Consider the following 16,257-nt stretch of genomic DNA (forward strand, 5'->3'; position numbering starts at 1 on the left):
AAGGTCAACGAGAAACAGCAAGCCAAAGTAAGATGAGTACCCAAAGACCACAAAAGCAGGACGCGGAAAAACAGCAAGCCAAAATAAGATGAGTACCAAAGAACACAAAACTACAAAAGCAGGACGCGGAAAAAAAACAGAACGCCCACCGTGGGGCTCGAACCCACGACCACAAGGTTAAGAGCCTTGCGCTCTACCGACTGAGCTAGACGGGCTTGCGCATACATATGGTGATAGAAATTTGTTATATACGTTATACTACCGACCGGTTGGTCCGGCTGAACCTTCCCCCCGCCACGCTACCAACCATTGCGACACCTTAGAACCCCACTGCCGCGGCCGGAGATCTCACACCGGCCAATTCATCGAGCCGGCTCGCCCTCACACTGCGCCACCAGCGGGCAACCCGCAGGTCCCTCCCGCCATGGCCTCCTGGCTCAAGGTCGCCGAAGGTACGCACCCCTCGACCTCTCTTGCCCTCTCTCGCCGCGCCCCTCAGATCCACACCTCCCCGCCGGCGAAGATCTGCCGTCCCTCACCCCCCATCCCACAACTCTCGTACTCTCCCAACGCTGATTAATCCGTGATACTAGGATTGCCTCCTTACGATTTGGCTTTATTAGTTTGCTCTGTTTGATCATTCTGGTGTGCCCAATTTCACCAACTAAAACCCATCACTGTCTCATTGCCTGATTGATTACGCTGTGAATGTTTCCAATGGAATTTAAAAGCTGTGCTCATTTGCAATAGACTTGCTCGAAGTCGTCGACCGAAGGGCCAAGATCGTGGCAACTGAGTTGTCGGATGAGCAGTCCATCTCTCAACCTTCAGGTAGCGTGCCTCCTTGGTTTATACGGTGCACATTTAGCCATTTGGCGGGTGGTCTAATCTGTATTCGTCTAATGTTTGTTTGTGAAGGATCAAATAGCCAAGAAGTGGATGGGAAGAAGGGAAAACCGAGGGAGAAGGTCGCTACTTAATGCCCTTCTTTAGCATATCTTGTTTCTTTACATATGGCAACATTAGACTCACAGTTCACGCTTTGCTGTAAATTTGTATTGCAGGGTCCATTGAAGCTCACGTCTGCTGATGGTGGCAATAAGACAGGTGCCCAGAGGGAAAGGAAGAGTAGGCAACCGCCACGAGAGCGGATGAAGATAGAGAAAATCAGGCCTTCAGCACCAGCAGATTCAGCAAGTGTTGATGCCAGTGCTAGTGAACCTGAAATTGCTCCAATTGATGTTAAGGAAATGAATAATGAGAGTACATTGGAGAAAGGAGAGAAGGCTACTGATGATCTTAAGACTGATGGGGCTGGGACTGTTGCTGATAACGTGGTTGAAGTCCAGCCGATGGAGATAAACTCTGAGGATGCAGTTCCCACTGTGGATCATGTTGCACGTTCCAGAAATTCAGAGATTGCTGTCGAGAGCTCTTCCTCAGTTCCAGATGAAAAAAGTGAGTCGAGCAGTAGTAACCAGACTGCTGAGATTGGTCCAGTGGTTAATTTGGAGGAGAGAGACTCAGCTGTGGCTGTTATCCAGGACAGGAATATGTCTGAGTTGTCAAATACAGAGGGTACTGTTAAACTGCAAGAATCAAAGAAAGAGAATGTTTCAGATTCACCAGAAAGCATAGAAAATCAACACGGACAGAAATCGGATTCGGTTTCGGCCAAAGAACAAGACCAACTTGAGGAGGTATGTTGCAGCATCAGAATCACAGTGACCAGAATGTTCTGATTGATATGTGAATACGTTCACTTGTTCCTTTCCCACAATACATTTTGTTCTGTTAATCATTGGCAGGCTCAAGGATTGTTAAAAAGTGCTGTTAAGACTGGGCAATCAAAAGAAGCTAGGTTAGCTCGGGTAAGGATAAGCATAAGCTCAGGTGCCTCTGTAATCTATGTTGGCTAGATATGTTTTAAGTTGTTTGTTTGTTTTCAACTTACCAATAGGTTTGTGCCGGACTTTCATCCCGCCTCCAGGAGTATAAGTCTGAAAACGCACAGCTGGAGGAACTTCTTGTTCAAGAGGTCCAATTGCCCGCACAGTTTATTCTGAATTTTTTTCCTTTTATCTCCAACCAATTGCATGCTAATTCTTTTCTTCTAATATACATCAATGTTATACAACATGCCAGAGAGAGAAGTCTAGCTCATATGAGGTTCACATAAAGCAACTACAGCAAGAATTATCAATGTCCAGAGTAGAAGGTTCAAGAGCTGAGTCGAATATGGTTGATGCTTTGACTGCAAAAAACGCAGAGATTGAATCTCTTGTTAAATCATTGGACTCTTGGAAGAAAAGAGCAGCATCTTCAGAAGAAAAGCTAGCTTCTTTAGAGGTTTTGTCTTACATTAGTCTCTTCTCATTATTTCTTCTATAAGCATACTATTGCGAGTGTACTAAGAACTAAGGGAACTAGATAGTAGCTTACCATCCTACGATGACTGGTACATGCTTCCGTAAATAATTTTAACACTTCATTTTACTTGTGGCTTTAATAATTTTTATTGGTTGACATGTGCTGGTAAAGAGGGTGCCCTCTCTCAGATTTATATCGTAGAGCTAAATGCACATTTTTTAGTTTGTTCTTGTCTTCATAGTATGGTTGCTTTGATATGTGCTCTTCATTTTGGACTACTGAAAAAGTGAATTAGAACATGTACAGTCCAGATATAACCCAGGTTGAGTGCCCGTACCCTAATTTAGTAGAGGAGTTATAAACCTGGAACGGTCTTCTAGACTACTATTGCTTGAGTCTGAAATGTGTATCGATTATGATTTATATCTGGTGTCATTGTTGGACTAGTTCTCAAAAATAGTACCACTTTTTCATTATGTAATGCTGCTTTCTATATCCTCACTTTTCGATTTAAACCTGAAGCAATTTAACTGTATGAGTAGCTATGAGCATTTATTTTATTTTAATCCTCAATTAGTAACAACTAATATCATTTAAAAGATAGATATTAATCTTAAAAAAGATAAATTTTTTAATATAATCATGTTGTCTGTTGAACCAGGAAGATATGGATGGTCTCAAGAGGAACCGTGAACTTACTGAAACCAGGGTCATCCAGGTTAGTAAGGCAAAGATGGTTTCTGTCACAGCCCCCATGATGCTGATCAGATACATAACCTCCAAACACACTGTTTAAATTAGGCTTTACGGGAAGAACTTGCTACCGCGGAGCGTAGAGCTGAAGAAGAGCGCATTGCACATAATGCCACAAAAATGGTAATTTGTCCATGTTCAGTCTCTTCAGCACTTTATATTCGCCATTGTTATTTGTGTTATATTCTAATCACTTTCTTTTACAATACAGGCAGCTGTTGAGAGAGAAGTAGAATTAGAACATCGGGCTGTTGAGGCATCAAATGCTCTTGCTAGAATCCAGGTAATTTTACGAGGTATAACTATCATTATGATTTCTGTTGCAAGGATGCGAAAGTTATGCAACCAACTTTTCAGATACTATCGGATAGTAGCACCTTGGTGCTAAGCAAATGTTTGGTTCTTGTTAAACTTTCGTGCCATATTTATTCACAATGAAACGATGAAGGTCATCCTGGTTCTGTTAATCTTCAAGAACTTGTAAGAATAATATTCTTGTGCATGCTGTCCTGTTCAGGTGCTATTATGCTTTGTTTTCTTATGCTATATTAACACTTGGATCCAACATAGCTATTTGAACGTTGGAAACATAAATTACACATTTAGATTTCAGAGGTTTATACTTGAAGCATCAACAGGAGTACAATAAGAGGCGTAATCTTGGTGAAAGTCATGTAACTGATCAACTTCAATGCTCCAATTCAGTATTTGTTAATTGTTATGCATATCCTACTTCCTATATTGCATGCAGATCTCAATGTTAATGCTGCCAGCTACTTTTAATATAATTAGCGATTTTCTAATACTGATCTTAACTGTTCTGCTGTCATCCAGAGAGCTGCTGACCAAAGCTCATCAAGAGCACTGGAATTGGAGCACAAGGTGGCCGTGCTTGAGGTAAATTTCATTCCACCTTGTGTTTTGTATATGATACTATGACTTCATAGCTGTTCTATTATCCTATTTACTAATGATATTCTGGTTATTTCAGGTTGAATGTGCTTCGTTGCAACAAGAACTTCAGGAAATGGAAGCTCGTAATCGCCGCGTGCAGAAAAAGCCTTCCGAAGAAGCTAATCAAGTTCTTCAGGTGAAAATAAGAAACATCTTTTTTTTTCAGGACTTAAAATTGGTTGTACATCATGCCTTTTATGTGGAATGCCTCTTGTTTACACAAGGTGTCAAGATCAGGGTCCTAGTGATTCTGAAAATAACCCCTGCTCGCATGCATGTGTATTGCTTTGGAAAGAAAAAAAAATGATACGACATGGTGTTTATATCTTTTACTTTTGTGAAAACAGATGCAAGCGTGGCAGGAAGAAGTTGAGCGTGCACGCCAAAGTCAACGAGATGCAGAGACAAAGATATCGTCCTTGGAGGTGACAGTAATTTCATAAGCTAACTAAAAAGATTCAGTATTTCGTTCAGCTATTTGTTGTAATGTTGGATGTCCATGATTTGATTTTTAAGTTGTAGCTAGGACTCTCAAAGTTTATTGAACATATACATAGGTATGCTGATCAATTTGTTATGGATATTGTTTTGTATTTATGCATTGCACATTTTCATGATGCAGGCTGAGTTACAGAAGATGAGAGTTGAAATGGCTGGAATGAGAAGAGACGCAGAGCATTATTCTAGACAGGTGAAATAGTTATTACTTTGCATCAGATTTAGGTTATTAAATATCTTATTAAGCTAATACTTGTTTGTTACTACCATACCATACTAACTTACTTTTGTGGATGTTTCTTGTTTATAGGAGCATGTTGAGCTAGAGAAGAGATATCGTGAGCTAACTGACTTGCTGGTATGCAATCAGCCTGTCTGTTTCTTCTATATATCCTTGGACTTCAACAATTGAGAAATAACTTGATTCTGCATGCATCCTATTTCCAGTACCACAAACAAACACAATTGGAATCCATGGCCAGTGAAAAGGCTGCATTGGAGTTCCAACTGGAGAAATCATTGAAACAATTCCATGAAGTGCAGGTTGATAATCTATGCTCCTGCTGTTGCTGTTTTCCCAGACATTTTACTGAAAATGCTCTTATATTGTTGCCATTATGAATGCCCACCATTTGATAGATCGAAGCAGAAAGGAGTAAATCAACTCGTAGATCAGCATCGTCGTGGGAAGAAGATACTGATATTAAGGCATTAGAGTATGTTAACTGTTACGCTTTTTACAATACATGAAAATTGTGTTTTATGTTATCATTCTTGTATTTCATGACAATTGAGGATATCCAGTATTAAATGTTTCCATATATTTGCAAACTCTAGCAATATTAGACAACTAACTATGGGTATTGTAGGCCTCTTCCTCTTCATCATCGCCACATGGCAACAGCAAATCAGCAGGTAGATATGACCAGTGTAAATCTGAAGGTCTACGCCCTTTTAAATTAATGGGGAATGAACCATCAATATTCACATCTATTTCTATGCATATTCTTTGTTCCAGTTACAAAAGGCTGCGAAGCTTCTAGATACAGGGGCTGTCCGTGCAACAAGATTTTTGTGGCGACATCCCGTTGCTCGAGTCAGCCTGCTATTCTATCTGGCAAGAACAGCACAACTTCAGTTTCCTGTATGTTTGCCCTTCAATCAAATTAAGACTGCTTTACTGACTAAATCTGTTATTCCCGCAACAGGTGTTTGTGCATTTGTTCTTGATGCACTTGCTGCACCGCCTTCAGGTACTCAACCATGTTGTTGCATATTCTCATCCTGGGTGTTTTGGGCTAGATTAATGCGACCTCTAACCGAATTTTGTTGGTCACAATGTTTTTGAATATTACAGGACTTTGCATCCAGAGAAGGAGCATCAGGCATGGGGGATCTGGCCAATGTTAACCTGCCATAGGCTCTGAACTCTGTGCACTTCCTATTTCGTGCCGATCCAGGCAATCCTCCCTGATTCTAGCTCCACACGCTTGAGCTTCCGTGGTTGGACCTGGATGCGGTATTAACCCCCAACATTTCATTCTTTCTATTTTCTACCCCTTTTCCATCTTTTGTAAAGCAGTAGTATTGGCCATGGGCAATATAATCCATTCTTTTACACTTTAACGTTGGTGATTCTGAAAGAGTATGTACCAGCTTGTATGCACACCTTGACATAATATGTACCACACAACCCACTTGAGCCAATTCCTGCACACTCGAGCAAACTGTTGATCATTCTGAAATCTGGAGGGTTTCTTTCATCAACGCAATTCCATTGGTCCCTGTTTTGAACGCGGACATTTCACTCCCAGGCCATGTTGGAGGTCCTGTACTCTGAATGAGCCTTATGGCTGAAGAATACCGGTGCATATTATTTTGCAAGCGCTCACTTTTTTTTTATCAACAAGCGCTCAGTTGGTGTGCAGTGCTTTGAGCGGCGCGATTCGAATCACAGGGCCAGCCAAGGGATGTGCCGTGCTGTGCTGCAGTGCTGGGTACATGCTCCACTATACCGGTTGGTAGGAGGGCGTTGGGCACGCGTCCCTTCCGGCTGGTCCCGGGGGCCGCGCACCGGCACCGCGTCGGGTAGCGAGGTGGCATGTGAGGACCGAGGACTAAGGAGACGGCGTTCGGAACAGTGTGGTGGCTAGTGTTACAGCTTGGGTTAGGACGTGGGCGGAGGTGGTTTGGACTTTGGACGACCAGGGCCAGCCACCCAGACGGAGACGGTGCTCGTCGTCGTCGCTCTAGCCACGGGACGGGAGGCCGTCGCATCCTGCCTGTGGCTGGTGCCTGCCCTTTTTTCCACTTCGCGCTCCCAAATGCAAAAGCCCGGGAGCCCATCTGCGCCCCGCGCCGCGCCACCGCGCGCGGTGGCGGGCGCGTCCTTCGGCGGGAGCGCGAAGCAGTGGGCAAAAAGAAAATGAATGTGCCGAGGCGGAAACAATCCGCCGCGCGGGGCGCTGCGGTTGTGTCAGCGAGTCCAAAATTTGGGAACTCCCCAGTCCCAGCCCAGCAGCACCACCAGACACCGCATGGGAAACAGGTGGTATGGGAAATAAAAAAAAGGGAAGTTCATTCGAATCTGCTGTGCGTACACGTGAGTTTACCACAAAGATAACCTTCAATATTTTGCCTCTGCTAATTTGGAATATAAAGTTGACACCGGCACTCTTTATCTTTTACTGAAGGTGCAATCCTTCTAGTTTCATGGATGAGGTGTTAATAACTATGACCATATTGTTGCCTATCGTTCTGTGATTACATTCGAGATACCACAAAATATGCTATTGTATGTAGATTTAGACTATTCATTATTAGGATACATATAGGAGTTGTAAAATATCATCACTTTTATTACTTTTGGTATATTGTTATTTGTACGCAAACATCTATTACACACTAAGTAGATTTAAAATATATTTACGATGTCACAGTCACATGTCACACGAAATGACAAAGTCTAACATACTATCCAATGCAGCGATGTTATGGATACATAATAGATATTCAAAACTTGTAATCTATTATCATGTTGCTTGTACATAAACTTGTATTACATACTAAGATCCTCTTTGGGCGGGCTCCCTCCTGCTCCGCCCCGGTACTGTAGCACCACTGTAGTGTGGAGCTGGAGGAGCCATAAAAAGTGGCTCCGAAGGCTCCAGCTGTGTCAGCGATAGAGGAGGAGAGGAGAGAGAAAAATGGACTCGATGAATAGTGCCGCTACAATGATATGTGGAGGGAGCTGAAGCCGCCCGAAACCCTCCCAAACGGGCTGTAAATAGCGTTTAGATCGCTTTACCGTTCATAATATCATGCTGACACGTAGGAAGAATCACCAACAATGAAATTGGATATAGTATAGCGTTAGCAATATTCAAGATGTTTGTGATCAATTAAAATTTGTACTTGACGATGTTGACATATCCTAAAAATATACAATTTATATTTATAACTTGTCCCTTCTATATTTATATTTCGTGGCTACTACTATCTATGATGGACTTAAAAAGCACCTTCTACCAGCAATAGTAGACTTCCAAGTTCCAACCAAGGTGATCTTTACTATTTGTGAATTTTCTCTTTATTTCGATTCCTTAACGATAATATCAATTAAGATGTTATGTGACAACCATACATTACTAATTCGCGTTGAACTGCTGTGGGTTCTCATGTGATTACGAAAACAATAGGTGCCTAGCTGCAGACCTTTCGGTGTACAGCCCTGGCGTCCTCGGAGCAAATGGCAGTCCATCACGCCGTCGGCCCCTCGCTCCTCACGACGTTCCGTGTTTCCGCGCACGGACTGATGCCAGACGGCGATGCACGCGGTCGCACGCACAGTCGGTGGCAATTCCTTTCCTTTCGCATAACGAACTCGCTCGCTCCCCCTCTCCCTCTCGCGTCTCCAGCAGCCGGTGCTACATCAGCAGCAGCACCACCGCCTGCCCCCGCCTCCACCCCCATTCCCCATCCCCATCACATCACATCTGCCCCACACCAACCCGAACCCTAGCCGGCCTCCCGGTCGCGGTGCCAGCCCACGGCGCGCCGCAGCGTCGGTCTCCCCCCTCCTCAGCTTCAGAGCTTCTCCCCGAGATCGGCGGCGGAATCTCAGGAGGGGGTGTTGGCGGAGGCGGGGCCATGGAGCTTCATGGCTGAGGATGCCTGTGCTGCGTAGCGCGGCGCGGAGGGCCCGAGAGGCGCAGGGGAGTCCGGCGGCGGCGGTAGGAGCTCCGGAGGCGGCAGCACCGGCACGGGCGCCATCGCCGGCAGACACGAGGCGGAGGGCGACGAGGGCTGCCGCGAGGGCGGAGGAGAGGGAGCGGGAGGAGATCAGGCCCGCGGAGGTCGTCGCGGGGGAAGGCGGCGGCGACGGAGACGAGGGGGAGCGTGGGATGGACGACCCGGACAGCGGGGCGCGCAGCGCCGACAAGTTGGTAGCCGATGATGAGGGCGGCCCCCCTGTCCCTGACACGGTGAGCTATTTGTACGGTGTTTAATTATGCCTGCTGTGGATTCTGTTGAGCTCTGAGATGGTACTCCGTAGATGATTCCGAGAAATGAATTTTTGGTTCAGCTGGTAAAGCGCCGTTGGTGTGGGCAACCTGTTTTATACTTTTCCTGCACAAAGGCGTTACCTTGTAGTTTGCTTTCAATTGTTTGATTTCCAAATGATTTCGGTTTAATCTTTGCCTGTTTGTTCTGTAAATACAGGTCCAGGTGGGCAATTCACCAAAGTATAGAGTCGACAGAAAGCTTGGGAAAGGAGGTTTTGGCCAAGTATATGTTGGCCACCGCATGTCAGCTACTGGTCCTGGTGCAGTTGAGGTAATAGAGGATTTTCCTTTTTACCAATTGATTTGGGAATCCGGAATCGTGGGTTGTCTTAGCACTGGGATTAAATTGTCATCTCTTCTATCCTAGGTGGCATTGAAGTTTGAGCATAAGACCAGTAAAGGATGTAACTATGCCCCTCCTTATGAGTGGGCAGTCTACAAGTAAGTGGATCTTGATCTTATGTTTTGGGTGTGAGAAGGTGAAAGTTTTTCTGGGATTCGCTTAAGGCACAGGTAGCTGATCAGCTTTCATGCTTGTTGCATGTTTAGTGCCGTCGGTGGCATTCATGGGGTTCCTCGAGTCCACTACAAAGGACGCCAAGGGGAGTACTATGTTATGGTATAGAACTTAGTTTGGATCGTTAGAGTATTATAATTTCTTCCTTTCCGATCATTTCGAGATGCTAGTTACCTTGGTCTTAAAAGTGCAGGTTATGGATATGCTTGGACCCAGTCTATGGGATGTTTGGAATAATAACTCTCACACGTGAGTGATAGTTTTTGAGTCAAAATGTTGTGTTGGCTTTTAGTTTACCTATAACATCATTCCTTTGTTACGCAGAATGTCAGTTGAGATGGTTGCTTGCATCGCTATTGAAGCTATCTCCATACTTGAGAAAATGCATTCAAAAGGGTTGGCACCACTAATTATTCTTTCCTCATAGAACCTTATTCTCCATGAATTTATTTCCTCTGCTGGCAAAGTTTAAAATAAAAATGTTCGCAATTTCAGGTATGTTCATGGGGATGTCAAACCAGAAAATTTCTTGCTAGGGACTCCAGGGACACCTGAAGAAAAGAAACTCTTCCTTGTTGATCTTGGATTAGGTAAGTTAATTTTCTTGTTTATTGATCAACCAACAGCTTGACAATGATGTGAATTGAGCTGTTATGTATGTAGACAACAGTCTAAGGAGTGGGAATAATTTCTTATTCTTTGATCTTCTGGTGGCAGCTACGAAGTGGAAGGACAGTGCGACGGGACTCCATGTTGATTATGATCAGCGACCTGATGTTTTCAGGTGACAATATGAAGCCTTTATGAATTATGATAAGCATGCCTTGCGTTGACCATTGCTCTTGAATGATGATGTCGACTATCCTGTCACATTTCCTGTCCAGTGATGGTTTGCCATCTCCCAAAAATCCTGGATCTAGCCATTACATCAGAAAATGACCACACTTGTTTTAGCCAACCATTATTATATTCCCATTTTGTATTATCTCTGTGCATGGATTCGTGCATGTTTCCTTAGCCTTATAGAATCACTATAGTTTTTACTCTTCTTCAACAGCACTGCCACAACAAATTCACCTATCCCGTTCACTAGTGGCCAAAAGGTCCTGATTTGCATGCCTGTAAATAACCTTGTAGTCACCGGACATGGAATCATTCACTTAGTCTCTTTTCAGGTAAGAAATTAAATGTGCTGTTAGTGACAAGTAATTCTTTGGTGCTTTTGCCTCTCTTAGTTACTTTCACGTATCGCTGGATCAACTGAAGGGATACACCAGTCTTATTACTATGTTGTTGCTGCTATTTCAGGGGAACAGTTCGCTATGCTAGTGTTCATGCACATCTTGGGAGAATAGGTAGCAGGAGAGATGATTTAGAATCTCTAGCATATACACTAGTCTTTCTTCTACGAGGACGTCTACCTTGGCAAGGTTATCAGGTAAACTGTGGGCCCTCCAGTCCAGTTGTATTGATTTGACCGATGTACGCGTACCTGATTTTTCTTTTGCATCTCCAGGGTGAAAACAAAGGCTTCCTTGTCTGCAAGAAGAAAATGGCCACATCTCCAGAATCTCTCTGTTGCTTCTGCCCACAGCCCTTCAGGGAGTTTGTAGAGTATGTGGTCAACTTGAAGTTTGACGAGGAACCCAACTATGCAAAGTGTGTGTCGCTTTTTGATAGTGTAGTGGGCCCAAACCCAGATATCAGGCCAATTAACACTGATGGTGCTCAGAAGGTAAGTTCATGTTTTGCAATCTGGCATTTCAAGACACATTACTTTGGTTGCATCTAATCTCCCTTGGAACTCTCTAAAGCTTATACATCAAGTTGGCCAAAAGAGAGGCCGCTTATTGATAGAGGAAGAGGCAGATGAACAACCAAAGAAGAAGATCAGGATGGGAATGCCCGCAACACAGTGGATAAGTGTTTATAATGCTAGGCGGCCTATGAAACAAAGGTAGACTCGTACAACGCCCAAAGTTTATTTAATGCCTAACACTATCATGTGTCTTAGTGGGTGAGCAAAAGTAATGGAGCCTATTTACTCTGAGTATTGCAGGTACCACTACAATGTTGCAGATTCAAGGCTTGTACAGCATATTGAAAAAGGGAATGAAGATGGTCTCTTTATCAGTTGCATAACATCTTGCTCCAATCTCTGGGCTCTAATCATGGATGCTGGCACTGGGTTCAGTTCTCAAGTTTATGAGCTTACACCACATTTCCTTCACAAAGTGAGTGACATACACCATGTTTCATTCTAGCTTGAAACTTTTACAAAATAACCACTTTGTTTATCAGGTAAAGTTACTAGGTAAACTGTTCTCTAAATTGCGAAATCTAATGGTTGATCTTTTGATATGAAGGAATGGATAATGGACCAGTGGGAGAGGAACTACTATATAACTGCACTTGCTGGAGCAAACAATGGCAGCTCCCTGGTAGTGATGTCTAAAGGTAAAGTAGCTAAAGCCTGCAGTAGTAAAGCCCCTTTCTTACTCCAGAAATATTCTTTTGACTATTTGGTTAATTTACCCAGGCACAACGTATACACAACAGTCTTACAAAGTTAGTGATACTTTTCCCTACAAATGGATAAACAAGAAATGGCGAGATGGTTTCTATGTTACTTCCATGGCAACTGCTGGAAGTAGATGGGCAGTTGTCATGTCTCGTAATGCAGGGTTTTCTGATCAGGTAGCAGTTCTTTTTCACTCCACCTGTCCCTCCTCTGCATTTATTTTTTTACACTTGGGATTGAATTTTATATTTTATATTGATCTATTGGTTTATATGCAATTAATTTCCAGGTTGTTGAACTGGACTTCTTGTATCCCAGTGAGGGAATTCATAAGAGGTGGGACAATGGTTACCGGATAACCGCGACTGCTGCAACTTGGGATCAGGCTGCATTTGTTTTAAGTGTGCCAAGGAGACGGCCTACTGATGAAACCCAAGAGACATTGAGGACGTCTGCGTTTCCTAGTCAACATGTTAAGGTTAATGAGCCTCTTGTATCTCATTCAGTAATTGCAACTCTCCGTTGGTTCTGATAAACCGTACTCTTCTTTCGTTGCAGGAGAAATGGTCCAAGAATCTCTACCTAGCATCAGTATGCTATGGGCGTACTGTATCCTAGTAATCTTTTCATGCGGTTTGGAGCCATTTTGTGCTGAGTCCTGTCGGCATCATCTTTTGGTCTAGCTAGCTCAGCGTAGCAGCTCCTATGTGCGGGCTAGTTCTGAAGGCGACTCAACCTTACCCTGACCGTTGTGTTGCGAAGGCGTCTGGTCATTGTTCCTGATTATAGACTAGCATGTACAGTAGTAAATGTTTTTTAGTTCGTGTTAATTGTTAATTTAGCCAACTATTAGCTGTAGTGTAAGGCTTTGCCAGATATGTACGCCTGACCAGTATGATTGAATGTAGTTATTTCAGGAACTCAAAAAGGTTCCTGCCATACTCTTATCATGAGGTATAGCTATCATGTTTCCTTTTTGCCATTTTGGATGATGACATCTTTCTAATTTCTTGTGCTACATGATTACTGCCGGCAAACCAAAAAATCTGGCGTGACAAGAAATGACCCTGGTAAGAGTCTGCCACTTGAGCTCTGAATTATGTCATTGGGTACTGTCGATACATGTTCTTTGAAGCTGACCCTTAGAATTATTTAAAGGAAAATGGGGCTTCATATATTGTTACTGGAAACATGAAAAGGGGATTTTGGAACCCTGGATGCAGCTCCCTGTTGTATTGCTTTCAATTTTTGTCCAATGTTGTTGAGTAGCACTAGTTACCATGCATATATGGATGAGACGTCTGATTAGGTACCATCTGGGGTCAGGGCTGTTGATTTTTGGATATTGGATCCAGTGTATGGAAACTTGCTCGCATCTAAAAGTAACAGTAGGGTGCTGATTGCAACACTTTTGGTGATTTAGAGTAGATCTTTGGTATATGAGCAACACTTTCCTTTCGACAACCAATGCCAAATTTGGTTGGTACTTTTTTTCCTGACATTTCGGCTGACTAACAGTGGCAAACAAGTTGTGCCGTTACTTGCATGTTCAGGCAGGGGAAACAAGCCCTGCAGCTGCTGAACATTACCAGATCGCATAGGAGCATGAGAGGAAGAAATGGTAAACCAGCACAAGGCAAGCCGCTACAATGATCTGCAGATTCAGCGGGAAGACCTTGCTGGCGCCCACGTTCAGGGCGTCCTTTGCTGCGCCGACCGAAGCGCAGGAAAGGAAGAACTCTGCCGAGACGGCACCGTCATCTTGGAGATCGCCGCTGCTGTAAGCTGGTTTCCCAGACACGCTCTTGTAGAGCCCACAGCTCCATGCCTGCATGCATAGAAGCGAAACAGGTGAATAACGCAGCCTGAATCATGATGAATATTGATGCCGGTGATGGCAATGTGCCTGTGAATTATAAAGTTCAGTCAATTTCTTGTTTACAGGCTCTAGTACGTTTGGACACAGTTTTGTGGTCTTCCTTTTGACCGATCGCTTTCGCAATTTCTAGTTTCCAGTTTAAGTTTGGAACTGCCCTTGAGAATGGTGCATTTGTCACCTGGAGTTGGTCCCCGACAGTGACCACTACGGCGCCGTTGAGGGGCCGGAACCTCGACCAGCTTCTCCGGGAGAAGACGTGGAACGCCGACGCGCCGGGGCAGAGGTGGAGGGCGAGGGCGCGCGAGCACCGCGAGCTCCGTACCAGCATCCGCAGGACGTCATCTTGGCCGACCGGACCGGACGCGCTGCTGCCGTCGCGTTGGTGCTTGCGGATGCAGAGAAGCGAGGCGTTTGCGTCAGCCTTCGCCAATGTTGGTTCTGCGGCGTCGGCGGCTTCCTTGCCTTGCTGCAAGGCGTGCAGGAGCTTGGTTGAAACTTGCTCAAGCTGAGCGAACAAGTCATCTGCTGCGTTCCTGCGCAGGGTCAAAATCAAGAATGGGATGCATGCCATCCAAAAATTTCAAATCGATTCTGAATTCGCACCACAAAATTTGTTCAAATCATCTAGCCTTTTTGGCTCACTTGCACGGTGCAGTCAGTCTCGCAATATTTTGAGTTCATTAACATGCAAAAGTTCATACCTGATTTGCTTGGCACCATTTCGCAACGGCCGATTTCCCGCCATTTCTCTGTCTCCTTGGCCGGGCGGCCACCACAGCTCCTCGCTATCCTCGTCTCCTCCGCTACCCTCCTCCGGCGCCGGCGATCTTCCCCTCGCCGTCGCATCACGTAACGCCGCCAAGACCGAACCCGCGTCGACCCCGTGGTCGACCACCTGGAAGCAGCCGAACGCGACGGCCGCCGACCTCAGCGCCTCCGCCGCCGGCACGCCTCCAGCCACCGGCGACGGTGAGTCCAGCACGCGCACGTCGATGACGGGCGGCGCCGGCTCCGGCTTCTTCCTGTTCCTCCGCGGGCCGGGCCTCTCCGGCAGCCGCAGCACGGGGACCCTGGCGGAGCAGCGCAGGAACCTGCCGATCTCGTCGTCATCCTGGCACTCCCCGTACCCGGACGACCCCGAGCTGCTGCCCGTGAGGACGCCGGTGACCGGGGACGGCGGCGGCGCCCGGAACTCCGGCACCGGCAGCTCCCCGGGCCTCTGGAGGTAGGTGACGAAGGACGCGGTAGCCATCAGTGGCGGTCTGGTTCTGCAAGTTGGTGCTCTAGCAGGTTATATACACACACACACGGCTCACGGCTGAGCTGCTCGAATGCAAAAGGTGCCAAATTCTACCAGTTTCTAGTGCGTCTGGGTTCTTCAGTGGTAGGGTAGGGACATGATGAGCGTGTGGGTAGCTAAGGACGGGATCCGAATGGCGAATGGGCACAGAGAAGAAGTGGGGCTCGCCGAGCTTCTTTGGCGAGCTTTCTTTGTGCGGTAAAGAGGGACAAGGGGGGGAGGCCGTCGGCAGATGACAGCTCGAAAGAGGAGAGGGTGCGGGGGCATGATGCCGCATCATTGTGCCAGGGGGTCGATCGAACTGTATCTGCGTACCATCTGAATATCGTCGCGTTTGTGCGTTCCGTTGAAGATGTTCTGGAACACGTACTAAAGCGCTTTTGTTTCCGTTGGGCTGCTTTAATTTGGACGGTTTGATGATCTAGCGTCCTTCTGTACGTGCATTTTAGTATTTTGCTTATCGATTGTAGCTGTGGCAGTGGGAGGGAGAGGGACCATCTTCTCGTTTTCCTCGAACTAACATCGGCGTCTCACCCAATCCTCTTAAAATGTTCGTGTGGTGTCCTTTTTACTCTCGCGAGATATTTAAGACCAACACGAGGGCGCACAGAAGTTCAGGGCACGAGGCGATGAGGAGCAGCAGCACGTATTCACAATGCGTGCTCCGTAGTTTCGAATGCAAGATGGGTCACTGAAGTCGTAAACGGTGCCATTTCCAGCTAGAGCAGGTTCATCTAAATTCATTATCGGTTAGATAAGTTTCTGTATCGGGAATTAATGGAAGCGGGGATAGCTCAGTTGGGAGAGCGTCAGACTGAAGATCTGAAGGTCGCGTGTTCGATCCACGCTCACCGCATTTTTTACATCCCGATCATCATTTTTAGACTATGGTTGCTTGGT

At 45.5% G+C, this 16,257-nt stretch overlaps 3 protein-coding genes and 2 non-coding genes across 5 annotated transcripts; 3 read left to right on the forward strand and 2 right to left on the reverse strand.

Annotated features, from left to right (window-relative positions):
- Nucleotides 1–142: 142 nt before the first annotated feature.
- Nucleotides 143–215, reverse strand: TRNAK-CUU. The gene has a single exon. It is a non-coding gene; the product is annotated as a tRNA-Lys (tRNA).
- Nucleotides 216–303: 88 nt separating this feature from the next.
- LOC112894849 (golgin-84) lies at nt 304–6,292 on the forward strand. The gene is made up of 21 exons (XM_025962677.1): nt 304–452; nt 751–831; nt 919–968; nt 1,065–1,700; nt 1,809–1,871; nt 1,961–2,038; nt 2,146–2,349; nt 3,032–3,088; nt 3,172–3,246; nt 3,335–3,406; nt 3,958–4,020; nt 4,115–4,213; nt 4,425–4,502; nt 4,700–4,768; nt 4,886–4,933; nt 5,023–5,118; nt 5,215–5,291; nt 5,445–5,490; nt 5,594–5,692; nt 5,784–5,828; nt 5,933–6,292. Exons 1-21 carry the CDS (start codon nt 425–427, stop codon nt 5,993–5,995), a joined length of 2,127 nt encoding a protein of 708 aa, XP_025818462.1. The 5' UTR covers nt 304–424; the 3' UTR covers nt 5,996–6,292.
- A 2,197-nt stretch (nt 6,293–8,489) lies between these two features.
- Nucleotides 8,490–13,125, forward strand: LOC112893721 (casein kinase 1-like protein HD16). Its single transcript, XM_025961184.1, has 16 exons — nt 8,490–9,059; nt 9,298–9,411; nt 9,508–9,581; nt 9,690–9,759; nt 9,851–9,906; nt 9,982–10,053; nt 10,153–10,247; nt 10,375–10,441; nt 10,966–11,095; nt 11,174–11,392; nt 11,472–11,614; nt 11,717–11,891; nt 12,024–12,114; nt 12,197–12,354; nt 12,468–12,656; nt 12,737–13,125. Exons 1-16 carry the CDS (start codon nt 8,745–8,747, stop codon nt 12,794–12,796), a joined length of 2,028 nt encoding a protein of 675 aa, XP_025816969.1. The 5' UTR covers nt 8,490–8,744; the 3' UTR covers nt 12,797–13,125.
- A 181-nt stretch (nt 13,126–13,306) lies between these two features.
- On the reverse strand, nt 13,307–15,309 carry LOC112893722. The gene is made up of 3 exons (XM_025961185.1): nt 14,759–15,309; nt 14,236–14,590; nt 13,307–14,006 (listed from the first exon to the last, which is right to left on the reverse strand). Exons 1-3 carry the CDS (start codon nt 15,307–15,309, stop codon nt 13,764–13,766), a joined length of 1,149 nt encoding a protein of 382 aa, XP_025816970.1. The 3' UTR covers nt 13,307–13,763.
- Nucleotides 15,310–16,140: 831 nt separating this feature from the next.
- Nucleotides 16,141–16,213, forward strand: TRNAF-GAA. The gene has a single exon. It is a non-coding gene; the product is annotated as a tRNA-Phe (tRNA).
- The last annotated feature ends 44 nt before the right edge of the window (nt 16,214–16,257 follow it).

This window comes from Panicum hallii, chromosome 5, assembly GCF_002211085.1.
Source record: "Panicum hallii strain FIL2 chromosome 5, PHallii_v3.1, whole genome shotgun sequence".
Classification (NCBI taxonomy): Eukaryota; Viridiplantae; Streptophyta; class Magnoliopsida; order Poales; family Poaceae; genus Panicum; species Panicum hallii.

Bases quoted from the DNA above. Each gene is read 5' to 3' on its own strand.
- LOC112894849 (XM_025962677.1), top strand. From the start codon at position 425: ATGGCCTCCTGGCTCAAGGTCGCCGAAG. The intron at 453-750 runs GTACGCACCCCT...CATTTGCAATAG, and splicing joins CTGGCTCAAGGTCGCCGAAG to ACTTGCTCGAAGTCGTCGAC. The intron at 1,872-1,960 runs GTAAGGATAAGC...ACTTACCAATAG, and splicing joins AAGAAGCTAGGTTAGCTCGG to GTTTGTGCCGGACTTTCATC.
- LOC112893722 (XM_025961185.1), bottom strand. From the start codon at position 15,309: ATGGCTACCGCGTCCTTCGTCACCTACCTCCAGAGGCCCGGGGAGCTG. The intron at 14,591-14,758 runs GTATGAACTTTT...GACCCTGCGCAG, and splicing joins AATGGTGCCAAGCAAATCAG to GAACGCAGCAGATGACTTGT. The intron at 14,007-14,235 runs GTGACAAATGCA...CTATGCATGCAG, and splicing joins CTGTCGGGGACCAACTCCAG to GCATGGAGCTGTGGGCTCTA.
- LOC112893721 (XM_025961184.1), top strand. From the start codon at position 8,745: ATGCCTGTGCTGCGTAGCGCGGCGCGGAGGGCCCGAGAGGCGCAGGGG. The intron at 11,393-11,471 runs GTAAGTTCATGT...AACTCTCTAAAG, and splicing joins ACACTGATGGTGCTCAGAAG to CTTATACATCAAGTTGGCCA. The intron at 12,115-12,196 runs GTAAAGTAGCTA...TAATTTACCCAG, and splicing joins CCTGGTAGTGATGTCTAAAG to GCACAACGTATACACAACAG.